At 44.1% G+C, this 27,302-nt stretch overlaps 1 protein-coding gene across 1 annotated transcript in view; it reads left to right on the top strand.

Annotated features, from left to right (window-relative positions):
* The window catches only part of GNPDA1 (glucosamine-6-phosphate deaminase 1), a 29,555-nt gene extending 3,755 nt beyond the window's left edge, over nt 1-25,800 (top strand). Inside the window, exons 2-7 of the mRNA XM_088444119.1 lie at nt 1,332-1,461; nt 3,355-3,456; nt 11,972-12,154; nt 15,298-15,482; nt 16,092-16,266; nt 25,430-25,800. Of these exons, the coding sequence (XP_088300245.1) occupies nt 1,338-1,461; nt 3,355-3,456; nt 11,972-12,154; nt 15,298-15,482; nt 16,092-16,266; nt 25,430-25,530 (870 nt within the window). The 5' untranslated portion in view covers nt 1,332-1,337 and the 3' untranslated portion in view covers nt 25,531-25,800. The remainder of the gene's footprint in view (nt 1-1,331; nt 1,462-3,354; nt 3,457-11,971; nt 12,155-15,297; nt 15,483-16,091; nt 16,267-25,429) is intronic.
* Nucleotides 25,801-27,302: the final 1,502 nt, after the last annotated feature.

The raw sequence follows: 27,302 nt of genomic DNA, 5'->3' as shown, positions 1-27,302 counted from the left end.
CAGCAGGGATGGGGAACCTCCTGCCCGGGGGCCTTATAAGGCCCTCGGTATCATTTGGTCTGGCCCTCAGAGCTTTTTTCTGCTAGCCTCATTTAACTAGCGGGGTGCATAGAATGGCACATAGAATCTATGCAGCAGTGCCACCTGGAGCATCCTTAGGATGCTTCAGATGGTCACACCGCTGCCCTTACAGCTCCTCGGAGCATCCTCAGGATGCTCCGGGCATTGTTGTAATCACCGGCGATTGTAGTCCTGCCCCCATGTGATGTCACGCGGAGGGGGCATGTCCTAAACCAGGCCCGCAAATAATATTATATATATCAAAATGGCCCTTGGCAGAAAAAAAGGTTTCCCACCCCTGTTACATTACCGAAATGCATTGGTTTGTAGTGCACTACCACACAAAGGAGGAGGTGGACCTTTAAAGATTGGCATTCCCTAGGCTGTTGCAGAAACCAGGGAAAGTCCGGACTCCTGTGATGTTATAAACAAAACCTGTTGAAAGTTCATATCTGGTACGGAACCACCTTGACTTGTGTGTTGTTGTTTTTTTTTATGAATCTGACTCCGTTCTAGTTATTATTATCATATGTAATTGAAATAAGTTTTGCTGTAAAGGATATTATACTTTCTGCCTGTATCTTTTTGATTGTGCATCGATCTCATTGAGTACCCAAGGACACTCTGGGACGTGTAGTGTGTCTTCCATGTATTCATACTGCGCTTGTTCCGGATCCATTTGTACGAGACTATGTAGACATAACTGGCCAGTAGTGGGGCATTATTACATAGGCAGTGTCCAGGGAAGATGTGTCTACAAAATTGCAGGAGCGTGCATAAGTGTAAATACACCTGTTGTCTGATGGATTTCACATCAAAGTTAGGGCTGGTGCATTCACGACTAATAATGATCGTCATGAAGCATACAGATACCGGCTGCCGGCCTCAGATGCGTACAACCCTACATACGGGTGTATATACACATTTGGCTCAGGCACGCAAAGTGGGAGCAATTACTTCCTACTTGTGTTCACTTCTGCATTGGCCGCTTTATCGCTGTGTGACAGCAGCAGTGTAACAGGACATGCATGACGTTGTATGTACATGGCAGTATCCCATTCTTTGCACAGATAACTTTGTATCTACATTTATTAAAGCCAGAGGTGAATTACTGATCTGATATGCCCTACAACGCATTCTAAATAATATATCATATAAGTGGAATCTTCAATAATTTAAATGTTCATTTGGGCATTATTAAATATTATATACAATGTATAGTGTAGAATTGCTTTCCATTGCCATATTCATGAAAATGATTGTTATTTTAGACAAAAATGAAACTTATCATTCTGGATGATTATGAGCAGGCTAGTGAGTGGGCTGCAAAGTACATTCGAAATCGCATCATCCATTTTAAACCAAGTGCTGAAAAATATTTTACTCTGGGACTTCCCACAGGTAAGTTCTACACAGCAGTTTCACCATTGTTTTGTTAATAATCTATTGTCTCTTCTCTCCTATTCAGCTATGGAGAAGTGCGCCTGTCAGTAGTGCAGCGCCAAATGTGTTACTTGCTGTCATTGGGTGGGAGAGAAGAGGGAGGCAGCACGCACAGAGGGGAGAGAAATGATAGGAGGAATGGGCTAGGCTGAACAAATTGCGCCTATAACCGGGTAGATCGTCCAAGGGGTTTGATCCAGTACACAGCATTACCAAGGACCCTTCCTAGTAAACAAAAAATCTTAATGCTGCACAGTGGCATGTTGGGGTGCGGAATCCATGGCCCATTTCCATTTGTTAGTAGATATAAAAAAAAGGCATCTTCTGGCAAGTGATAATTGTGACGGCTAATGCTGGGTACACACTGTGCTGATCACTCTGCAGTTCAGTTCATCGCTCCGATCCCCAGAGCGATTATCTGATCATTGTGCACCCTGTGCACATTTTTAGCTCAGTGTTTACTTTCTTCAAGGGGATCGGGGAGGATGGACATCTCCATTTATAAACAAGAGCTAAAATGTATCCTCCTGATCCGTCTGTTACAGGAGCGTTTGAAGCCGTTTATCAGCCAGTGCTCCTGTATATGCAATTATTGGGCAGATCAGCAGGGAATCAGTATGAAATACGGACAGTCGGAATCCTGGCAGCCAGAATCCCGACACCGGGATCCCGACAGGGTTAAAATACCAACACTTGTTGGTCAGTATGCTAACCCACCCTCTTTAATGCCTAACCTTAACCCCCCCTGTCCCCTAGTGCCTGAACCTAACCTCCCCCTCCTTGCACCCTAAACCTAACCCTAGCCTCTTAGTGCCTACCTCTAAGCCTCCCCCTAGTGCTTGAACCTAACCCTCCCCCCAACCCCATTGCTTACCTTCGGCATCCCGGTGGTCGGGATCCTGGCACCTTGATTCTGACCAGCTGGTCATATTCTGGCGCCGGTATTGTAAGCGTCGACATCCCGACTGCTGGGATACCGAATGCATAACATCAGCAGATATCGGGTGATCGACCCGATATTTGAATAGATGTGTTCCCAGCTTAAGTATAATCTAGTCCTTGTATATACCCAATTATAATCGATGAGATTGACCAGGTTCTCAAACTCTGTCCTCTGGACCCCATACAGTGCATATGTTTTCCAGGTCTCCTCACAGAATTGCAAGTGAAATAATTTGCTCCACCTGTAGATCTCTTCAAATGTGTCAGTGAGTAATGAATACACCTGTGCACCTGCTGGGTGACCTGCAAAACGTGAACCGTGTGGGGTCCTGAGGACCAAGTTTGAGAACCACTGAGATAGGCAACAAAAAAGGTCTCTGAGTTCTGGTAAGGGTGTTGGTAGACTAATCATATAAAAACTGATCATAATGGAAATGGCTTACTGTAGCAGTTTTGGAATGTGTTGTGTCCCTTTCCATACATAGTGGAGACTGCCTTGAGTTTTACTGAGGGATGCTATATATCTCTCCCAAACAGAAAGACAATGAAAGACTGAATGTACCCCCTCCTGACACTACAATGAGACAGTAGATTGCGCCCTCTAATTACCACTTCTCAGACAGAAAATCCCTGTTGCAAATGATACTGTATTTCTACTGTCAGCTTTTGGTAAATGCTCTCTGTCAGTATATTTTTAGCTTATAGCCAGTAAAAAATATTTGAAAAGTTTGGCGACCATGCTTTCCTAAAGGGGGCAAATCCTAGACCCATCTGTGTTCTGCCTTTCATCTGAAGCAAGTGAAATTATTACTTATTGTCAGCTAAAACTGACGAGTATATCTGTAGTTTCTGATGTCATTTTTATATGTTGTAATTCTAATATTTGTTAATTTTGTTCAAACCTTACAGGAAGCACGCCTCTAGGATGCTACAAAAAACTAATAGAATACCATAAAAATGGAGACCTTTCCTTTAAGTATGTGAAAACCTTCAATATGGATGAGTATGTGGGTAAGTTCCCAAGTTGAGTGCTCACTGTGTATCACAGACCAGCATTATGTCCTGCCCGTTCATTACTTCTATGTGATTCTTTGGCCTATAGCGTTAGGTAAATTATGGGTACATTTTATAGGTTATTTATTTTTACATCAGTATATAAGTACTTGCTAAGAAAATTCCTATGTGTTCGAGATGGTTTCTTTACAAGTCAATTCTATATACAACTAAGCAAACATGCTGTTACTTTCATATTAGTCTATAGCTGGGATGCCATGTTGCCCGGGTTTAAGAGTTGACCCAGAAGTACATATGCAGCCTTCATTTTTTACATTGGAGACCATGGCATATGAAACTGTGCTTGGAGGAAATTAGTATCTGTCAGTGCAGGTGCAGTATGACAGTTGATCCGATGGCCCGCTGCTCTTCCGTTGGAGCTCTGCCTGCCACCCACCCAAATATCAGCCTGTGCCTTCAGATCAGTGCAGTTTTAGACACTGCAAGATATCCTGAGCGAACTTGCTTAAACCAAAATGTCAAATCAGAGGCTCCACTGCCTACATGGTGGGCACCATTGAGAACTCCATGGCCCTGACAAACTTCAAACATAGTCAAAAACCTAATCCTGGTCAAACTACACCACCATGTCAAATTTGGTGGAGCTAGGTACAAAACTCTGACTGTGCATAAAGGACTAACAGACAAACACACTTTCTCACTTATTATATGGATTACTATCTGGGATACGGGTGTGGATTGAAAGATCTACAGTAAAAATGTCTAGATAGACACCATTTGTTAGACCATCAATAGGTCGACAGGGACAAAAAGTCAACACAAAAAAAATGGTCGACACATCATGGGGGGGAATGCTGGGACTGGAGTCCCATTCCCTGACAGAAGGGGGCCCACCGGCAGTGGCACTGTGTGGCTGTGATCAATCTCCACTGCTGATTGTAATCTCCATATGCTAAGCTTTGCCAGGATCGAAGATTGTGGATTGATTATGCTGTCTACCACAGTCTGAATGTAATGAGTTCTGAGTTGCTCATGAGACTGCCCTGGGGTGGCTGCTATAAGATGAGACAGTGAGTGAAATATTAATAATGCACACTGTTTAATGTCAAAGTTTATCATGCAAACACAGAGGGCTGAGTAACTCCGTATTTCATATATGCGGCTGTTGGAAATGTGATATAACGCAGCACTTTGGAAGAGATGAGAGCTGTGATTGTGTGTGCATGATGCCAGCCCCTTAGCCCCAGAACCTGTGTAATTTAAGTGTGTCCCCGTTTTGTGGATTGTGTGACAGTGTGTGGCCCTGATGAAGTTCAAACCTATGCAAAAACAAAATGCTTGTCATACTACACCACCATCTGCTATATTTCGTCGAGCTCGGTCCAAAACTCTGGCCATGCATAAAGGACAAACAGACAGACACACACACTCGTATGTGTATGTGTGTCTAATATATATATATATATATATATATATATATATATATATATATATATATATATATATATATATATATACACACACACATATTATGAGCAACAATAACAAGTTTCTGAGACAAATATTTGGTTGCATTTATGGATGCAGTGCTGTCAGTATGCTACTGCTGTAAAGGGCAATGCTCACAAAATACCCTTATGTATGCTTTCGTGGAAAGAGCAAAGTCGCTTGCAATATTGAAATTGATCAGTCCGTTAGCAGACTGCTGGGAAGATGATCACTATTTGCCTGTGTAAGCAAGGAATGATTCTGTCCAGAGCCGTAACTAGACTTTTTGGTGCCCTGTGCCAGAGAGGGCATTGCCCCCCCCTCTTCCCTAATAGTGCATCTGAAAAAGGGCCATGGCCTCATGAGGAAGGGTCAGGTAAGAGCTAGGGGAGGCCAGGAGATGCTGGAAGAAAAGCTACAAGTGAGAATTACAATAAACAGGAAAACTGACAGGCCCAAACAGCGCCCCCTGCCCTGCGGTGCCCTGTGCCATGGCACAGGTCACACCACCCTAGTTTAGTTACAGCCCTGAATCTTTCAGTAGCGGGACATTTGTGAAATGATGGCAGACATACTGTATTTTAGAAATATGTACGTACCTCTTGTTTTAGAGTTTTGCACCAAATGTGTAGTGTCTCCTATACAAAAATGACTCTCTGATAATATAGCTGATTTTGCAGCACAACTGCGGTTCCAACATATGGGATAGTAAGTCATTTTAACAGCAACCATTTCCTTTTTATAATCTTAATAACTGATATTTTTATAATTGAAAGCAATATTAATTTGATTATACTAAATTCTTCATTTATTTAGTTTCCCTAATACACTACAATATATTTATCCAAAAGCTTTAGCAGTGTACATGTTACTGACTGGAACGCCTGCACAATTTATGTTAGACCATCACCAATTGCCCTACACATAACTTTCCCCCACACAGCTCCCACAGATTCACTTTGTGCACCCTACTCCTGTAACACCAGTACACTTGTACTCTCTCATCTCGTCCTGTGCTGCCCCGATTAAGAGCCCCTGTCTGCATTATACCAGTGCCCACACATGGCATTCAGTGCCCGCGCAGCAGTAGTGCCATCACATACCACACTGTGGTGTCACATATTGGACAGTCCTGCAGCAGTATACCTTCCATAGTGACCCCAAGATAATTGCTACACCATTGCTTCCACTTTAATACCAATGGTAGGTGGTATCCCCATTGAATACCTTCACCACAGTCCTTGTGCTGGGTATACATTCATGATATTGACTTTCATAATGTCGACATTGTGAATGTTGATACAATGCCGACAGCCAATTTTTAAGGTTCGGCTGCGGTTAGGGTTAGTTAAGTCTTTGGAAAACCGCATTGTCGACATGCTGACTGTCAACTTTTTGTATCATACCCCAATCTAGAACCCCCATTGAAGCCTGTGCCAAACACAATTTATCAGCGTGTGCCCCCCTGAGAATACCAACCAGCATTTCAGTTCCTGCGATCCTAGGGTTACTCAGAAGTCCGATAATCGACTGATCTGCATCTGATGCTGTGTCTTTGTACGCAGTTGCTTGGATTTGCAAAGCCGTCAGTGGGCTTCTCCAGTGGCGTAACTAGGATATTTGGAGCCCAGGGCAAATGTAAAAATGGAGCCACCCCCTATGTGTGCGCACTGAAGGCGCTCGTGGTCAAAAGGGGTGTGGTTACTTAAAAATAGGGAGTGTCAACATGACACACATACCCCTTTCTCATCACTTTGAACATTCCTTTCCATTCCATATGCACCTTAACCCCTGTAGTGCCGTCTATGCAGTGCCCCCAGTAGTGGTCACCCTTATGCAGGCCCCCAGTAGTGCCCCTTATGCAGTGCCCCATGTAGTGGTCTGCCCTATGCTGTACCACCAGTAGGGCCGCTTATACAGTGCCCCCAGTCGTAGACCCCCCTATGCAGTGCCCCTTGTATAGTGCTCCCAGTAGCAGTCCCCCCCCATCCCCTATGCAGTGCCACCAGTAGTGGTCCCCCCCCAGTAGTGGTACCCCCATTAGTGCCCCAAGGTAGAGGTTCCCCCCCCCCCATTAGTGCCCCCGGTAGAGGTTCCCCCCCCCATTAGTGCCCCCGGCAGAGGTTCTCCCCCCCCCATTAGTGCCCCCAGTAGAGGTTCCCCCCCCATTAGTGCCCCCAGTAGAGGTTCCCCCCCCATTAGTGCCCCCAGTAGAGGTTCTCCCCTCCATTAGTGCCCCCAGTAGAGGTTCCCCCCTCCATTAGTGCCCCCAGTAGAGGTTCCCCCCTCCATTAGTGCCCCCAGTAGAGGTTCCCCCCTCCATTAGTGCCCCCAGTAGAGGTTCCCCCCTCCATTAGTGCCCCCAGTAGAGGTTCCCCCCTCCATTAGTGCCCCCAGTAGAGGTTCCCCCCTCCATTAGTGCCCCCAGTAGAGGTTCCCCCCTCCATTAGTGCCCCCAGTAGAGGTTCCCCCCTCCATTAGTGCCCCCAGTAGAGGTCCCCGCCATTAGTGCCCCCAGGATAAGTGCCCCCAGTATAGAACCCCCCCCGACAAATACATACTGAAAATAAAACAATACATAAAAGATAAATAAAATACTTGCCTGAATCCACGCTCCTGCTCCCGCCGCCATGCGCATGTCAGTCCTCCCAGGCTGCCGCGCTCTGCATTATGGGAGAGACATCATCACGTCTCTCCCATTACCCACTGCAGGAGCCGCAAGGGAGCCGGCTCTTGCAGTGGGCGCTGCAGCAGCCAATGAGAGTCTATCTGACTCTCATTGGCTGCTGTTTAACACACACATTGCTGCCAGCGCTGGCGGCGATGTGTGTGCAGCAGCCAATGAGTCTGTCTGACTCTCATTGGCTGCGGATTAACACACACACACATCGCCGCGGCATGAGTCCACCTGCCACTCACCTGCAAGCGCTCAGTGGGAGGGAAGGGACTCTGCTGTGCAGCCCAGGACCGGCGCTGGGAAGCCAAGCGCCGGTCCTGTGTAAATGTGTAGTGCTGACCGCACTCACTCATGGTCTGCACTGCACTGGCTAACTAGGACGGCTGGTACCGTGGCCGGCGGCACCATACATACACCCCCCCGTGCGCTGCCAGTTCCACGATGCCCGGGGCACATGCCCAGCTCGCCATGCCCTAGTTACGCCACTGGGCTTCTCAATACCAATGCTTGCTGCTACTTAACGTCGGGTACACATCAGAACGAGGTCATGAACGACGGAACGATACCTCACACAGATGAACAAGTGTCGCATATCAAATTAATCAGTGCAGTCTCGTGAAGTGGTTTGTTGCGTCCGATTGCGACTAATGGATACATTTTTGGGACGAAAAGATGCTCAGCGCATTGAGACTATAGGTGGGAAAACAATCTTTAGAATCTTAGCAAATGGTGATGGTGGGATATTGTGTAAAAGTGATCTATATTGATGCGTGGTGTCATCAATTACTCATTAGTGACTTCAGGTCATTTTTTTTGAATGATGTATCAGAAAAGCCTGGGGCCATTACAGTGGTGCTTGTTACTCTAACTGGCAGATTGCTTTAAGACTTTAAGATCATAATAAAACTTTACTTCTGGATACACACTTTGACTGACCAGTCAGCAGACCGATCTGCCATTGGAGTGGCTGATTGGTAAGCTATACACACTTGCCAGTCGGCCGCACGATGTGCCTGGGCTGATGTCACAACTGGTTGGCATTTACATTTGCCCGCCCAGTTGAGATGTCAGTGTCAGCGATCTCTGCAGCATGTGTATGGGCGGTCGACGAGTCGCCTGTACTCAGTCAGAAGCACCAATGTATCGTTCAGATATATCGACATCAGCTGTGCTGTAGGGCAAACCTGACGGGACTGTGAACGACTTAGTTCACAGACATGTCGGTTGTACACACGCGCTGATGCACTCGCGATATATCCCTTGTCGATGGAACGAACAATATATCGTCACCTTAACGAGAAGAAAGTATATGCAGATATGGCAGTGCAAAGTAACAAAAATCTTGGTGCTAATACTTTTGCAATAATAAAACCAATCCAGGTGGAAATTGCGAAGGAATAATATTACCAATATTTTATCAAGTGCTAACATTTTACGCATCACAAATATAGTTTAAAAACATTTCACTTATATCACATTTATATAAATGTGTTTAGTGAGAGCTCTGCTTAGGGAAGCTTGCAATCTAAAGGTAAATAGGGAACAAGGAGAGACTTTGGGTCTGATGTAGAGATGAATGTATGCCTGTTTGCGGAGTGTATCTTGCGTGTTTGCGCACTGCGTATGCTACGGCACCAAGCATTTGTAAGTACAGGCGATGCTGAGCTGTCTGCATTTCAGTCACATCTGTAATAGGGCATTCTTACGTAGACCAAGATCAATGAGCGCCTGTCGTAGCAACTGTGGGCATCGCAGAGGTGGGCGGAAATGTAAGGACGCCTGTAGCACGTATCATTTCCAGCAAGGCTGGAGCCAGTGTGCTGTGATGATGGTGTCAATATGGATAGGGGACGAGGACACTGCATAGATACATACAACTCTGCGTATGAGTGCAGATACCCATTTATTTCCATGTAAGCAATGCAGGAGTATTTATGGATGGAATCTGTATGTAATGCCGGCGGCTCATATACCGACACCAGAAGACCGAAGGAGGCAAATCCTGACTGGGGCTGGTAAGGACACTAACCCTTCCCCTACCCTACCCTAACCCTTCCTTAGTGGTGCCTAACCCTCCTGGGGGATGCCTAACCCTAAGTTGTCCCCCCCGAGGGTCCCTAAACCTAACGCATCCTCCCCCACAGCTAGAACCTAAGACACCCGGCTTACCTTTGTTCAGTATGCCGGTGTCAGGATTTTGTAGTGGGGCTAATGGCGCCTATCTTTAGTCCTATGTTGGGCTTGTAGTGTCGGGATAGCGCCTGCCGGTACCCTGACTGCATCCCTTCATGGATGACTTGTGGATGAACTTTGCACCAGGCCAAGGTGTGATACAGGATGCAGAGCTGGTTTGTTTTACATTACTGCATAATTGTGCAAGATGTCTTTCTTCATATCTAGTATTAACCATGGTGCACAAATCAACTGACCTTAATAGCTGTAAAGCAAATATTATTCCAGAAGCCATAGTTCATGGTAACAACACTTCATTAATTGGTACTAAAGTTCACCATGACTAGTTGTGTTCTGACTCTATTTAAATAAATCTATCAGATATGAGCTGTCACAGACTTCTTCAAATCCATATAATTTATGATGGCAATGAGCAGCATCTATAACTGTGTGCTCGTAAGAGTCATTCACTTTTACAGCTTGTTCTCTTAGGCACATTTGTCCTGTGGGCTCTGTGCTTGTGTGTGGAAAAGGATAAAATGCCAGTGACTAATGCTCGGTGCCCACTATACCATGTAAGAAACAATGCAACGGTCATCCCGATATCACTAATCCCAGAACACAAGATATAGCGTGTACACACTATGCAGTCTCCCAAATGACGGCACAATATATTGCGTCTAGGGATTGGATCCAATTAATTGCTGCTTTGTACACACTATGCAATCATAATGTAGAACAGTGCCAAACGTCAGAGGTACTAGTGTCCCATGTATTGTGTGGTCCAGCGTACACACTACACGATGTGCACCGCATTGTGTCCCATGTATTGTGTGGTCCAGCGTACACACTACACGATGTGCACCGCATTGTGTCCCATGTATTGTGTGGTCCAGCGTACACACTACACGATGTACACCGCATTGTGGGCCTGATTCAGAGCCGCTCGTAAGAGGCCGCTCATTCGCTCAGAGCGATGTTCGCACAACTGCGCATGTGTATGGGTCGTAATGCGCATGCGCCAACCAGTCATTGTGGTCGGAAATCGAGCGCTCGCAAAATAGCTCTGAATCAGGCCCTGTGTCCCATGTATTGTGTGGTCCAGCGTACACACTACACGATGTGCACCGCATTGTTCATTGCATCGTCCCATCTGACGGTGCAGCACAGCAGATGAGATGATGCAATGAACAACGGATTGGGCATACACACTATGCTATATGTACAATATAATATTCAGATCCACTTCAGAATGATATGTTGGACGATAGATCTTATAGTGTGTACCCAGCTTTAGAGTAAATGATGGTGGCACAGTGGTTAGCATTGCCGTCTCACAGCACTGGAGTCATGGGTTAGATTGCAGCCAGGACCCTACCTCTGTAGAGTTTGTTTCCTCTCCATCTTGCATGGGGTTCCTACGAGTACAGTTTCCTCCAAAAACATTTGTATTAATTGGCTTCTTTAAAAATTGGATCTGTGCATGCATTAATGATTACATATTCTTTGTACATCTATGTAATATATTTAGCACTGTATAAATACTGTAAATAAGATTAATTAGTATGCATTATCTATCCTCATTCAGTATAGAATGCATAAAAAGGGCTCATAAAGAATTCTAAAATATCCTTATTGCCAGCTGGGGTGTATGTCTGTCAGGTGATATAGGAATCAATGATTATGGTAAAGACTCCTGTTTTTTGAGGGTCTAGACTTTTAATAGCATCGCATTATGAAGTCTAGGCAGGTTGGGTATGGGATACCGATGGTCAGAATACCTACAGATTTTTGTAAGTATTAGGTTAAAAGTTATGTCACCCTTCCTGCAGCCTAACCCTCCCCCTAAGTCTCACCCTGACCCTAATGCTTACTTCCCCATCTGTCTGGGTTCTGATAGTCAGGATGTCGCTGTCGGTATTGGGACCGCTGGCATCCTCCCAGTCTGGACTACAAAGACAATAGGCATCATTCTGGTGAAGGTGATGTGGAAGGCAGCCTTCAGTCCTCCTCATCAGGAATAGTAATTGTTGAAAGTGTCATGATCAGATTGAGCTCAGATATGACAGTGTTCAATTCACCTGCTATGGACTGAAAATGTTGCACATGTTTATAAGCAGAAGCAGAGACCGTGTGAAAGAAGACCTAATATATATAGTAATTCCTGGCTTGCAGGACTCCCTAGAGATCACCCAGAGAGCTATCACTCATTTATGTGGAATAACTTTTTCAAGCACATTGATATCAGTGCAGAGAATACGCACATCCTGGATGGAAACGCTGCAGACCTACAAGCTGAATGTGACTTATTTGAAGAAAAAATGAAGGCTGCTGGTGGGATCGAGCTGTTTGTTGGAGGTGAGATGATATTTAAATGCCAATATTGTAGTACTAGTTGTATCCCAGTGGGAGTCAGAATGTAGTAATGATTCTGCCACATGAATTCGAATGGAAAAGTAATTAATAATTCAGAGCAACGGAAACATTAACAAAGTATCTTGATAAGTCATGATGCCATCAGAGGAGCCTGGCAAAGACTTAGGGCCTGATTCAGGGATGTACGCAATACCGATATTTACGCAGATCGAGCGATTGTTTGCCATTGCGCATGCATGTAAGCTGCATGCGCAATTGCACTCGCACAGAGGAATGTTTTGCAAAATGAGTGACAGGTAATCAGGTAGGGGGTAACGAGGGGTGCCTAGGCAAACGCAGGCCATCTGACCATTTAAACTCCGTTTCATAGGTGTGCATAAATTAGCCAGTGCAGTCTCCTTTGCAGCATGAGAGCTCTCTGTGTGTCAGGTGAGCCGCAGTGTTTGAGACGGGTCAGACCTTCCGCATGGCTTCCCGATGTCCGTCTATATTACCAATGTTTACGGTGGTGCATGACGTCAGATGGATATGAGAAGGCAGCAGTGGGTGTCCCAATGCTCCGGTAAGCTTTGGAAACATTAGTATATTTTCACAGCTGCGGTCCGTGCGAAATTGCAGATGCGATTACATTAGCGTCCATCTCTGAATCAGGCCCTTTTATATAATGTTTTCATTCGCCTTAGAACCACAGTAAGCAATTTGTGATCTGTGAAATTCTTTGTCAAAGATGAAAGCGGTCTATAACAATTGTGTGGATGGGCCTAAACCAGGCAAAGTAGATGCACTCCTCCCCACAATACAGCCAGTAGAGTCTGTGGGATGCAGGCACACACACATTAGTACAGATGTACTCTTCTGCTTGTTGATAAAAGAGGGAAGGTGACTCATCAGTATGATGGATTTGCACCGCTTAAGCTGCCCCTACACCAGACCAACTTTCCTCCAACCATCCAATTGACCAACCGTCCAACTAAAACTGTGCCCCATACATCTAACTTTAGAGGCCTATCCATTACCCGACTTTGTGAACAATCCGACCAAAACCAAGAGGTTTTGGTCGCATTGTTCACAAAGTCGGGTAATGGATAGCCGGCAAGGACCAGCGATGCGCGTGCATGCTGGGTCCTTGCCATCCCCAACTTGTCTACTGAACATGCCTGTCAACCTGACGACGCTTGTCAGGTTCGGCATGTTCAGGGATAGGAGGCCGTCTCGTTCACTGAATGAAGTTCAGACTTTCATGTCGCGTAGTGGATACCCCTCTTAACTATTTTTTATTTTTTTTATCAGACCAGCCAACTTCTGCATGTTTTGAATACATATATTTAACTCACAGACATGTATGTATGTGTAATATATTAGACATATGCACTCTTGTATAACTCCTAATATATGTTCAAACATGTATAGTGATATAAGACAGGATGCATGACGCATTGCATTCGGGATATGATGCATACCGGTGTTAATTACTCCGGTATGCATGAAAAAATTCACAAAGGAGAGCTCTCCCAGTAAGAGCTATCCTTTGAGATAGAATTACTGGGAGGGATCTGATTGGATCCCTCTCAGTGGGCGTCACAGTTAGAAGCCCATAGATGGCGTAACCCACCGCATCCAAGCCCTAGAAATGTTTCATATTCTAGGGCTTTGTGCATATGCGGTGAGTGATCAAACCACTTAATACATAATTTTTGGAGGCGCATCCTGCCCATAGAGTATTCAGTAAAGAAAAAAATTAAAAAAACAATCTTACAGAGTGGGGTGATGGGTTCGATTACCCTTCTTGCCATCATAAGTGCAGAGGGTACCTTCTGTTGCAGAGGACACAGTGCAGGGTCCCAAGGGTAGCAGTGGGTACATAGAGTGCTATCTGCTGCAGCCAGCAGAAACAGCACTGATTGGCTGAGCTGCGGCTAGTTCTGCATTGGCAGCAGATCATGCAGTGTACCTACTGATGATCACTGCTAGACGATGCCATATGAGTCCTGCTTCCTACACCAGCCTCTGGCAGCACCAGTTATGCATATGTTCCTGAAACAGGCGGCCACTGATCTTATTCAGTACTACACTGTGTAAGTACTTTATAGGATCAGAAGCTGCCCGTGTCAGGAACCTGCCATCTGTGTTGGGAGCATATGCAGTGCTGCTCCAGCAGCAGCATTGTCACTGTTCCCTGCCAACCATGTGGCACTGCCCCGGCTCCCAATGGGCAAAGAGAGGCTGAAAGTCTGGGATGGAGGAGAACCTCTCCTGTAACAGGAGAATCGGGGTCTGAGGTCCTGGTGAATGGCTGTGATGACAGACAGGGAACGTCTGCTGTCACAGAGGCAGAGCCAGGAGCTGAGACAGTGTGTCCAAGGTAGTCCAGCAGGGGAGACTGCTAAAGAAACGGCTGTTGCCGATCCCAGGCTGATAGTCAGCCGGGCGGTATGGACTTCTGAAGGCTGCCCCTGCTCTTCTGTCCACTGTACCGCCGCCACTGATGGGACCAGGTGCTGTTAAAAGGTGAGTATGACAAAAGTAGGTGGACACTGCCGGCCAGTGTCTGCCTACTTATCATTCAGTTGGGGGGGAACTTTCCTCCTACACTAGAACGATTAGTTAGGAAAAATCAAACATGGTTGCTTTCCCCAACTAGTTGGAGGAACAGATTCTGGCCGTTTTTCAGCGTGAGGCAGCAAACGGCTGATTATCGTTTGCTCCCACACACTGCCAAATTATCATTCCAACCAGCCAACTAGTTGGGGGGCATCTAGATCCACGACTCCTGGAAAGCCACAGTTGGCTAATACAGGGTGTACAGGTGTACCTTTTACATTACATTATGCTCATATTCTGTACAACCATCAACATTGCTGGCAAGTTCTTTATTTATACAAGTGCTCTTTTAAAAATGTATTTTAATTTTTATGTCCGTTCTTTATTGGGGGAGCACCATATGTACTCATAAATATACAGGCATTCTTTTAATATATATTTTTTTATTTTCATATCTAGTAAATTGTGATATATACTGGGTGGTATGTGTTTCTTACGTAAAATGTGTGGTCATTTCAATTCACCTGCCCTTATTTTTTCACATGCATGGTACAAACTGTGTTCCTGTTTCCTTGGGATGATAGGGATTGGGCCTGATGGTCACATAGCCTTTAATGAGCCTGGATCCAGTCTTGTATCCAGAACCAGAGTGAAGACACTGGCTATGGACACTATTTTGGCAAATGCACGCTTTTTTGATGGAAATCTCTCCAAAGTACCCACCATGGCTCTAACTGTGGGTGTGGGAACTGTGATGGACTCAAAAGAGGTAATAATCAGATTGTAAAAATTGTGCTGGATGCAGAATGCTCGAACAGCCAGTAGGGGATGCTAAATGCAACTGTGCTGCACAATTATGTCGTTGCTGTTGGTTATTTATATACACTATTTTATAGTACTGGAAAAAAATAGGTTTTTATAATTAAAGTTATTTAAAACAAAAAAAGTAAATTTGAATCATTAGAATGCTCTTTTATGTGTTCCTACATATTGTGATTATATATTCATTTAAAAGTGCATATTTCAGTATAAACTATGTACATATTAGTAAATACAGGTGTGTCTACATACATCTTACCTCTGTGTTTACAAGTCGCGTTAAACATAACGTCATGTGACTCGATAGAGTGGAGCGTCTTTTCATGTGACTTTTTACCATCAAATGCAACTTTTTCGCTAAGTGATGCGAATACGCCACACAGGCTGGTGATATCAAGTCACGCCTTGGCATGGCACAACTAGAAGAGCTGTATAACGTGCAAGGAAGTAAGATGTATATTAACACAGCTGTATTTAGCCCAAATAAATTAATGTATCTACAGATTATTATGTTGGCTGTGTACTCCTATTTATCCACCTGTTGTCCTGGATTCTGTAGGTAATGATACTCATTACTGGGGCCCACAAGGCGTTTGCCCTGTACAAGGCCATAGAGGAGGGTGTAAACCACATGTGGACTGTGTCTGCCTTTCAGCAACATCCGAGTACCGTGTTTGTCTGCGATGAGGATGCAACTCTAGAGCTTCGCGTGAAGACTGTCAAATATTTTAAAGGTATATATTTGACATATCTACACATTCCTACACCTAACCCCAGATAATGCTGACTGGTTGGTAAGCAGTCATTACAAAATTTATATATACCATTTTTGAACACGTTTTAAGTTGAGGTGTGTGTCCTGTGAAGCGGAGAAATAGGGACTGCTCAGGTGACTGCCTGCTGGTTGGAAGCATTCTGCTTATCTGAGGCTAAATACCTTCCCAAAGATGAGAAAGCGCCCACTGGAAGACGGGTAATAGCTGCTCTGTGCTACACATGGATTCTTTCATACCCCGGATTCCCAGATCTAAGCAAACAACTGGTGATTTATACTATATTTATAGTGGACGTTTTCCTAACCTAATTTGACTGTACATTACTGTACACTGCAGTCTTGATCTCTCTGGATGTGAGCGGTTCACTTAGAAAAAATAAAATTCTATCCTAATGGTACGCTCTGCTCTATTTTTTTTAAAGTATTATTTAGAAGCGGGTAAATGGGGCAGAGAAACAAGAGGGTATCTATAATGGGTGCAGGGTGTGCGGGGCAAATGGGCCCCTGGATCCAGGCACACCCTGCACCCATATTTTTAATACTTAGCGCCGACATGGGACTCCGGAGAGTAAAACAGTTCTGTAAAAATCGCCTGGAAAATGTCCGCCACTGCCTTTTTCCCAGCGTTTTGCGCATGCGCAGTAGAGAAATCACCAGTAAAATGACCACCGTGCCATTTTCCCAGTGACCTGCGCATTAGACTCTGGGCACAGACTAGTGCCCAGAGACTACAGCTGCGGTGCTGCACTCAGTGCACTGCCGGCTGCTGGTGAGCGAGAAGGGGGCCCCAGACGGAGACTGCACACGGGACCAGTCCTCTCTTAAAACGCCCCTGCTCAGAAGCCTTGTGTATCAACCATGATTGCTTACTAAACTGTTTATTGATCCTAGGGCCTGATTCAGAGCCGGACGCTATTTGCGGACGCTCATTCAGAAAAAGGGGCTGGCTATTTAAATTGAGCGCTCGCTCTTTGCGGTCAGTTGACGCCTCTATGTCTGAGCGAACTAAACATGCGCTCGCTATTTTGTAAAGACGCCCCTTGGCCGCTCGCATCATACGTCATCTCCGCTATTTATTAGATTAATCGAGTACATCGAAAGGCATATGAACTGCTCGCTGTTCTTGTGGTAGCATTTTCCTACCGTAATCATGCGAGCAGTTCAGGCTAAAAGACAACCAAGTGACGTGGTCGATGACGCTGCTTTGTTAATTATGCACACCCTTAAAACGCCCGTTTTGACAGTTTGGCACGCCTGCGTTCGGATCACCACTCCCCGTTTTCAAGCACCTTCCTCTGTTACCACCCACAAACGCCTCATCCTGTCACTCAAATTATCAGGCATTCGCTATTTTGCGAGCACACGATTTCCGACCGCACTGACTGGTTGGCGCATGCGCATTACGACCCATGCGCAGATGTGCGAACATCGCTCGGAGTGAACGAGCGGCCGCTTACGAGCGGCTCTAAATCAGGCCCCTAGTCCGTTATGTGAGATAGAATCAAACAACAATATGAATGATTTTGTGAATAACCAGAACAGTTCAACATTAAAGGTACAAGACCGAGATGTTCACCATCCTGCTTAACGCCATCTGTGTCCTTGTACATGGTTCCCCTGTAATGGATACTTTTGTACGAAATGTTATATATGTTGTGGTCATATTGATGTCACCTCTCCCTAACTTCTTTGGACTTTTGTTTCTAAATCTCATATATGTACGGACATAGTATAGCACGTACTAACCATCACTGACCATATTCCTTAGCCCATATATTACACAGACATCCCTATCTACTTATTTGCCAGCTGTATGCTGCACAGATACCACCCCTACCCCTCTTAACTACCAGTAAGGGCTGTACAATTGACAGCCACTTCTTGAGCATGACCTCACACACAAACACTTGCACCCACATACCAGCAATTTACCAGTTCCTCTCCTGGTGTCTCTGCATCTTGAGAAGAAAGTGCTGCTGTTGGGGTCATACAGGCCTGGAATGCCCGGTTGGTGCAGTGGTTAGCATTAATGCCTCAGAGTTGAGGTAACTAATTCAGTTCCCAGTCATGGCTGTTCCCCCTGTGTTTGCGTGTGTTTCCTCTGGGTGCTACAGTTTCCTCCCCCACTCCAAAAACATACTGTAAGGGTAATTACCTGTTCCCAAAAAATGAATCCTAATTTGTGTGTCCATGTCATCGGGAATATAGATTGAATATAGAAAGATCCACTGGTACAGGGACTAATGTGAGTGACTGAATTATTATCGTTAAAGCACTGTGTTAACTGGTAATAAATAAATAGTACAGGCCTATGACCACTTAGTGCTCATAAGTGCTAATTCATGTACTAACCAATATGCATTGAAAATAGGGTTATTGGCAAGTCACAAGATAATTCACAGGGGTAGTGGGCAAACTTTGATTAGAGGGAGCGTTGGATGCAGCCATTTTGTGTTCTAACAAATCGAAACAATGCAGCCTATACATCAACTGGAAATCAGTGATAAGGCCCACAGTGTGGCTTGTTCCACTCCATGCGGGTGACTGTTGCATATACATGTATATCCTTAGCTTTTTAGGGTTCTATCCCATCCACAGAACTGCTTCTACATGGGAAGAGGGTAAAAGCCGGAAACATAGTAAATGCATTGAAAAAAACGGAAATCCATATTAAATGTATTAGAAAAGCTGGAAATCATATTACATGTATTTAGAAGCCGGAAATCATATTACATGTATTGAAAAAGCCGGAAATCCATACTAAATTTTTATTGAAAAAGCTGGAAATCCATAGTAAATGTATTAGAAAAGCTGGAAGTAATAGTAACTGTATTAGAAAAGCCGGAAATCCATTAGAAAAGCTAGAAATCATAGTAAATGTATTGAAAATGCCGGATATCATAGTAAATGTATTGAAAAGGTCAGAAATCATAGTAAATGCATTGAAAAAGCCATACATTATGTAAACCTACAGATTGTAAGCTTGCGAGCATCGCCTTCCGACCTATATATCTGTCTGTTATTACCCAGTTTTGTTCTATTAATGTTTACAATTGTAAAGCGCAACGGAATATGCTGCGCTATATAAGAAACTGTTAATAAATAAAAAAAATAAATAGTGTATGGAAAAAGCCAGAAAACCATAGTATATGTATATAAAAAAAAAAAAGCTGGAAATCATGTAAAGTGTATTGAAAAAGCCGTAAACATAATAAAATAAATATTTTAGTACATAAATGGCCATATTTTCGACTTTTAAGAGGAACATTATCTATCTTTCAACATAATGCACAGAATTGGTAACCTAACCAGCCAATCATTTAGTAGCAACTTAGGGCATAAATGCATGCAGATATGCTGAAGCGGTTCAGTATGGGCCATTTATCAATAATCATGTTTATAGTAATATCTGGGTGCGATATTAGTGCGCAAAATTGAATTGCTGTATGAGTTTATACCACCTGAATGTATCACTGTTCACCCGCAGAGCCCAACCCTGCGATGTGTAGAGAAGAGCATGCATCAGCAGTTTCTTCACTTCTACAACCGGACTCCTGCGTGGCCTACTGACCACACATGTACGGCAGCCATTGCTGGGGAGGGATCCGGAGGAACCCTCTGCCGGTTACTTTTGTGATCTGTAGTCCACAGGCTATAGCAGCACAATGCCATCTTCAGATGTTGTCAGCTGCGGGGGCCAAACTCTGGAATCCTTTGCATTCTGGAACTTGGTAAATCGGACAGCAAGGCATTCCCATATAAACCTATGGGGGCTGTGGCTGCTGTTGGAAATGGGGGGACCCCTCCTTCCTTGATACTTGGTATTCTCGGGCATCCCCCGAAAACAAGTGTTTTCAGGGAATATGTCGCATATATTTAATTATAATGGGCTCCTAATTGACACTCACAAAGGACAATAGCAAAATGAGAAGCCAGCCAAAGTCACCACCAGGAATCCATCTATTTAGTAAATTATTGGGTTGTGAGTTTGCATTGTAATTTCGCTAACAAGAACAACAAATAAAGAATTGAATCAAAGCTCGGAGAGAGAGATAAAGTGGAGATAAAGTACCAACCAATCACCTCCTAACTGCCATGTTAAAAATAGTGGGCCTGATTCAGCGTGCACTGCTGAATGCAGCTTCCTGATGGTTTGGAATCTGCGCAGGCGCTGGACTCATACTGCCCATGTGCAGTAAGGATCCTGCGTGTGAATCAGTGATTGACAGTCTGCTGCCATTTGTGGGTGGGGAGGGGGCGGGGACGTTCTCCGTTACCTGAAACGGAGGCGTGACTCCACCATTAGGGGGGGGGGGGGGCAGGATCTCTGGCAGCTGATGGAGATTCTCTGGCCTCTTTAATCTGCGGTGGCCGGCTTGCATGACCCCATGGGTCACTTAATTGGCCGATGTTTTCACAGATTTTCTGATGCTGCTTTATACAACGCAGCTCGGATAAGTAATGAATGCAGGAGGTGTGATGCCTCCTGCTACATTACCATAATTGCAAGGACAGAATTACAAAGCTGCTTGCATACATCACATTACATTACTTACTTAGGGGTCAATATTCCTTCGCATCCTTCTCAACTATATGAGGTTAACTATACCCCACTAGTGTTAAAAACACATAATGATTTCAATAAATGGGCCCATCTTCCACTATCCTACATAGGTAGATGTCACCTCTACAAAATTATCAGTTTCCCCAGATTCCTCTATATTCTCCAAATGTTGCCAATTATCCCGGACAAAAGAGACGTTAAATTTTGTAATCGGGCTCTCCAAAAATTTATATGGGCAGGAAAATTACCCAGAATTTCATTGTTCAAATTGCAACAGCAGACACATTTAGGAGGGGTAAATCTGCCATGTCTCAGGCATGGCGAGTTATTAGATCACAATCCCATTTATCCAAATTGTCCTCAATTTTTTTACCATTATGGAAAAATCCGTCTCTTTCACCTGGTAACTCCGCCCAATTTAAATGCTGGCACGCCAGTGGTGTTCGGTACATTTACCAATTTTTACACGACCAAACGCTTCAACCTCTCACTCGCTCACAAATGCAGGAGAAATTTCCTCTGGTCACTATCCCGCTATTTCCTTATTTACAGGCGATGAGTTATATTAAAATATGTTACGTGGACTTTCGGAAACCGATCTAAATTGGTGTCTAGATAGTGCACTACGCTGTAAACCAAAAGGACCATTTTCAACATCTTTTATATATTCCTTTGCCCGACCACTTATAAATTTAGAAACAAGTACTACAGGACTTGCAAAATGGAAGGATGTTGTCCCACAAATCCCCATAGAGTCTATTACTCTTTCATGTTTTAAAATGAACAAACAATTGGGATCAGTATCTTATGCTGAAATGCATCTAAAAATATTACACAGAGCATACTACACCCCTACATTGAAATATATTATTGGTGATGCGCCTGACGCCAGTTGTTATAAATGCTCAGCGCCTAACACTGATATCGTACATTGCCTGTGGGACTGTCCACAGGTACAAGTCTTCTGGGAGGAACTTAATAATTATATTAAAGAAATTCTAAAAATTGATTTTGTGAGTCTTAGAGAATGGGCATTTTGGAATATATCGGAAAATACACATTCTCAGAGGTTGACTAAGGGAAATAAGCTACTTATGACCAAATTGACGGCAGCAGCTAAAAAGACCATTCTCTCACAATGGATTGACCCTCACCCACCTACTCTTACATTATTACACCCTAGAATTATATTTTTGTTTACAATGGATTGGACAGAGACATCCACTAATAAAGAAAAATATACTGAAAGATTTTTTGGCATATGGTTGCCCTATATTCATACTCTTTCCCCATCACTTAAAGACTCCATACGGAAATGTTTCCAACTAACATCATGGTATAATTTGGAAGTGCTTGATAATGGCCCCCCTTTTTGACTTAACTCAATCTATGATTTTGATCTATGTCATTAATGGTAACCGACTTACTGACAGTATTAATATATATAACAATGCATATAAATGTTTCTTATATGTGCAATTACAACTTATATCTGGATTTTTGCACTGCAAATGTTATAATTATTTTGTTGTATGATCGTTCTTGCAAAGTGATTGTTCTATTTACTATGTTTAAGATGATTATGCATATATTTGTATCACAATATTTTGTTGTCCTAACAATAAAAATTATTTTGGAAAAAAACAAACCTGCTTGCCTGCAGCTTTGCTATTCCGTCCTGTGCTAAATCAAGCCCTGTGTTTGAAAAATTACAGTTAGGAGCTGATTGTTTGGTACTTTATCTCCCTCTACTTTATCTCTCTCCAAGGATTAGTACATCTGCTCTCTAAGGGCACGATTCAAGTAAACATGAAGTGAATAGCGTGGGGAATGAGCTCCCGAGCTATTCAATTCTGTGAGAAGTTAGGTCGGGAAAGGCTCTTTCTCGCGTCTTAAACAGTGTTTAGGCTCAAGAACAGGCATTCTCTGACTAAACTTCCCGGCGCGATGCTGTTTTCCCGACGCTAAGGGCAGAAAACAGCATTGTGCCTGGACCTTTGTTGGATTTCTGCTCGCATCCCCGGAGGGATGCGAGAAGAAATCCTTAGTCTGGTTTAGCAGCACAAATGAATTGAATAGCTCCGGGAGCTGATTCCCGGCGCTATTCACTTCGCTTTGAATAGAATCGTGTCCTAATTATACAGCATGAGATGCTGGGGCTGGAGTGAGCAGAACCAATAGGCTGTGAGTTGTGCCTTTGAGAGACGGCCAGCAGACCATGTATGGGCAGACTTTAAAGATGGCAGCCGTCTCTGTGGTCACGCCGAACTCCGGCTAGGGAGCACGGACCAGGTATGTTGGCTGCTTAGTCCAGCGTGTGATAATGATCCATTATGTCTTGTGTAGTGGTGATGTATGGAAAGGATTTTTGGAACACATGAAGCTAATTAATACCAATTGAGTATTCTTTAAATGTTCAGCCCACTACAGTATTGTTGCTGACCATGTAAATCCCTTTTAGGCCACTGTCTACCCATTTTCTAATGCAGGCATGTCAAACTCAAAATCCCAACCGGGCCGAATATTCAAGGTTTAAGAGTGTGTGGGCTGCAAGAAAAAAAAAACGTGTCACCAGGACTGACATCAGAAATTGTGGAACCCAGGTCTGGCAAAATAGGCAGCCCCCGTTCCCCGCCCCTCCACCCCCTTCCCCCACAACCTTATTCACACGCAATAAAAAAAAACTGACAATAAATGTAATGATTCTGCCTGCAATACATGTAATGAAATGCTGTCTGCAATAATCATGCAATAGAAGAATTACCTTAGTTACCTCGCTCGCTTCTCCTGTTTGCCTGCTCCAGCACCTGCTCAGACTTCTGACACCACCCGCGGCGCCTCCTCTCATTCAGCGTGCGTTCTCGCAATAAAGTTTTACTGAAGAGCACTGAAGCCGGCGCGGCTTGATATTATTATGTGACGCCACACCAGCTTCAGTGGTCACATGAAAACCTTTATTGCAGGCACGCCGCACAATGCGGCATAGGTAAGGTGGGAGGTGGAACGAGTCACTTGACTATTATGCGGAGGGGTCGATGGCACCGGGTCGGGGAAAAGTAGGCGCTGACAGCTGGCTTTTTCAGATTTCCGGCTTTTCAATACATTTACTATGATTTCCGGCTTTTTCAATACACTTAATAATATGATTTGCGGCTTTTTCAATACATTTACTATGGATTTCCGGCTTTTTCAATACATTTTACTATGATTTTCGGCTTTTTCAATACACTTACGGTGCATACACATGGTCAGATCTGTCAGATGAACGATTTTACCAATGATTTGAACGATATTTAAAATCGTTATCGTTCATATCGTGACAACAAATCTGACAGTGTGTATGCACCATTTGGGCCGTATTCAATTAGGTGCAAAAAGCCATTTTCAGCGAAAAAGTTTAGCTGGTGACGTCATTTCACGTCGCAGAAAGTTTAAATTCCAGATACTTTTCGCCGGTGCGAAAACTCAATGCAGTGGAACCTGCGAAAAAGTTTAGGTGTCAAAAAAAGTGCAGAATTGGGGTTTTGGGGTGCAAACATCATAAAACCCCCCTGCACCCTTGGACCAGTCCCCCAAAGGTGAACTGCGTCAAAAAAAGTTTAAAAAATACTTTTGATTACCCCAAAAAAGTACTTTAATTTTGGGGGCGAAAAAGTCCAAAGTTGGGGGACAAACTTAAAAACTGGCAAAATAGACTACAGGGGGGTCCCTAAGTATGTCCCAGGTGTTTTTAACTTGGCAGGTGGATTTTTTTTTACAAATTTTAAACTTCACTTTAGCAACTTTCAAATATGCTTGCACCCATTTTCATGTACCCCAAATTTGCTGGGACTAGTTATTTTCACCAAAAAAAACGTCTAAATGCTATTCTTCACCACTTATGCAAAGACGCTAAATAGCAGCTATTGAGATCATTTAAGTACCCCAAATACCTTCAGCAGGGCTATTTGGGGGTATCTATAGTGATCCCCAATGTCAGTGCATCTTTTGGGGGGTGTCAGGCTGATTTCCCCAGAAGTGACAGGACTTTTCGCATGTTAAGAGTTTCGCCGGGTCCCGTTTTCGCCTATTTCTAATTGAATACGGGGATAAGCGGGGACGAGCGCGATACTTTTTTCGCATAAAAACCAGCGATTTCGGCAAAAAGTGCAGCATGCGAAAAGTACGGGACTCTTCGTCTGGAATTAAATATGCCCCTATAAATGATTTCTGGCATTTTCGATACATTTACTATGATTTGCGGCTTTTTCAATGCAGTTACTATGTTTCTGGCTTTTACCCACACCCTTCTACATGTGCAAAGAATGCTCCATCTAGTACTGTGATCAGGTTACTCTGCAGTATAGGCTGGAGCGCTCTCTGCAGCGTGTGTATATGTAATCTTGTTGCAGCTTGCTGAAAGTCACAGTTATGTGGAAGGATTGTGAATGTGTAGCACTGTGACTTTTAATAGGCACAATAACTGTTGCTGTTAGCAGTTTAATCTCCAGTTCCTTCTTGTCAGTAACTCCAATATAACTTCTGTACTGAAGTAATGATTATGCTCTACTGTTCACAGGTTTATTGCATGTTCACAACAAACTGGTTGATCCCCTGTACAGCATGAAGGAAAAAGGATCTGAAGCTGGACAGACCCCAAAGAAGCCATACAGTGACTGAGCTAAATGTACTCCCACAATCCAAGACTTGATGCAGGAGCAGATTATGCGGCTGTTTCTCACAGGATGTGATCATTACGCCACCCCCCATGATCAGACACACAGGTGGAGGTGGGATTCTCTGTGCTATGTGGGCTACTGTGAAAACACCATACTGTTAGTAATTCTAACTTAAGGAATATTTCCTGACCCTTAAACCAGCCTTATTACTTTTTTTTTTTATAGTTGTCTCTGTTTTTGTATTAGCAATAAAAGTACATTTTGTATTTCATTACAATGTGTTTTGCAATGTTTTTAATACACTTTGTGCATTAAAGAGGCTTGTTCATTTTGGACAACCAACCTCCTCCAGTCTGCCGCATGTCATGGGGTGGGGAGCATAGGCTTTTGTTTTAGTAAGAGATTTTCATGTGCGCGCATCGATATGTCATACTGTACCAGGGTTATGCACAGAACCGGAATACAGGGTTGGCTTGTTTCAGTTCTACATGATCTGATGGAAGCCCACATCCAGGGTTCTCTAGATGTATGACAAGGTGGAGAGCTAACACATCATAGTCGCATGTTATTACATGACATCAGCATGAATATGTATGTGTGTATGTAATTGAACATAAGGGGCCTGATTCAGAGGTACACGCTAACTGCTCGCAATGCCAATAAGCACGCAGTTGGCCGATGTTAGAAGCACTGTGCCTGCATCCAATCTGTACTGTGCATGTGTCCTGATGGTTACCGCACAGACACACAGGATTAATTTGGATGAAGGAGCTGTGGATTTCAATGGACGTTCTTAAGGGCTACGGGGGGTGGCTAATCGATGCGGGTGTGGTGCTGACAGCACCTGCGTCTAAAGACGCAATAGCGCAGGACGCCATGTTTAGACAGAAAAAATGCACCTGCCATAGGGCTGGTGCAAGCTTCAGTGGTATAAAGACACACAGAAGGATTAGCGCCGCTGAATGTGGGCGTGTCAGTATGTGCAGAATAGTTTGCGGCATTAGCATAAAGATGTGGCTACAGCAAAAGACGCTGCCACGTCTGCGTGTACCACTGAATAGGGCCCAAAGTTCTACACAAAGAGGCTTGTTATAGTTAAGGAGTGCTGGCTTGGTATATTTAGGTCAGATAACATTACTAGGGGGAATTGTTCTTAAGATCCAGTATAATTTTGTTCAGAGTAAAGGTATCCAGTTTGCTTTATTTCAGATGAAATAGTTCAATGAGTCAATCCAATTAGCCACAACGGGTGCGAGTTGCTGTTGCCATGGTGTTAAAACGCAGGCAACGGCACCACATCCTGCTTCCAGCCCGTATTCGCTCATTTTTGCTCACAGACCAGTTTTGGCAAATTCTGGCTGCTGTAAAGAGCAGATGCTGCCGTGCTGACTCGAACCTGAGGTACATTTGAGGCTATTTGGATTGACCCCCCTATGGTAGAAAGTACCCTAGTGCGGTGGCTCCCAAACTGTGCGCCGTGGCACCCTGGGATGCCTTGGGACACTTGCAGGGGTGCCTCAGGTTGGTGGTCCAGCACCAAATCAAATAATTTATGGTCAATGTAATGTAAATATGTGGACAAACAGAAGAGCAAACCTGTCCACCATCACATAACTGAGCCCAAGGATGACAGGTAAGCACATTTTACTTCACTTTACTTAATTTTTTTCTGAATTTCTCAATAACAAACTTAAACTTATGGGTACCGTGAAAACAGTGCTGATACTCTAGGGCGCTGTGATTCCAAAAAGTTTGGGAACCAGTGCCCTAGCG

The sequence above is a fragment of the Taudactylus pleione genome, unplaced genomic scaffold (genome assembly GCF_031769625.1).
Source record: "Taudactylus pleione unplaced genomic scaffold, aTauple2 ptg000349l, whole genome shotgun sequence".
Taxonomy (NCBI): domain Eukaryota; kingdom Metazoa; phylum Chordata; class Amphibia; order Anura; family Myobatrachidae; genus Taudactylus; species Taudactylus pleione.
Note: the sequence above shows the minus strand (reverse complement) of the source record. Positions and strands in the feature narration are given on the sequence as shown.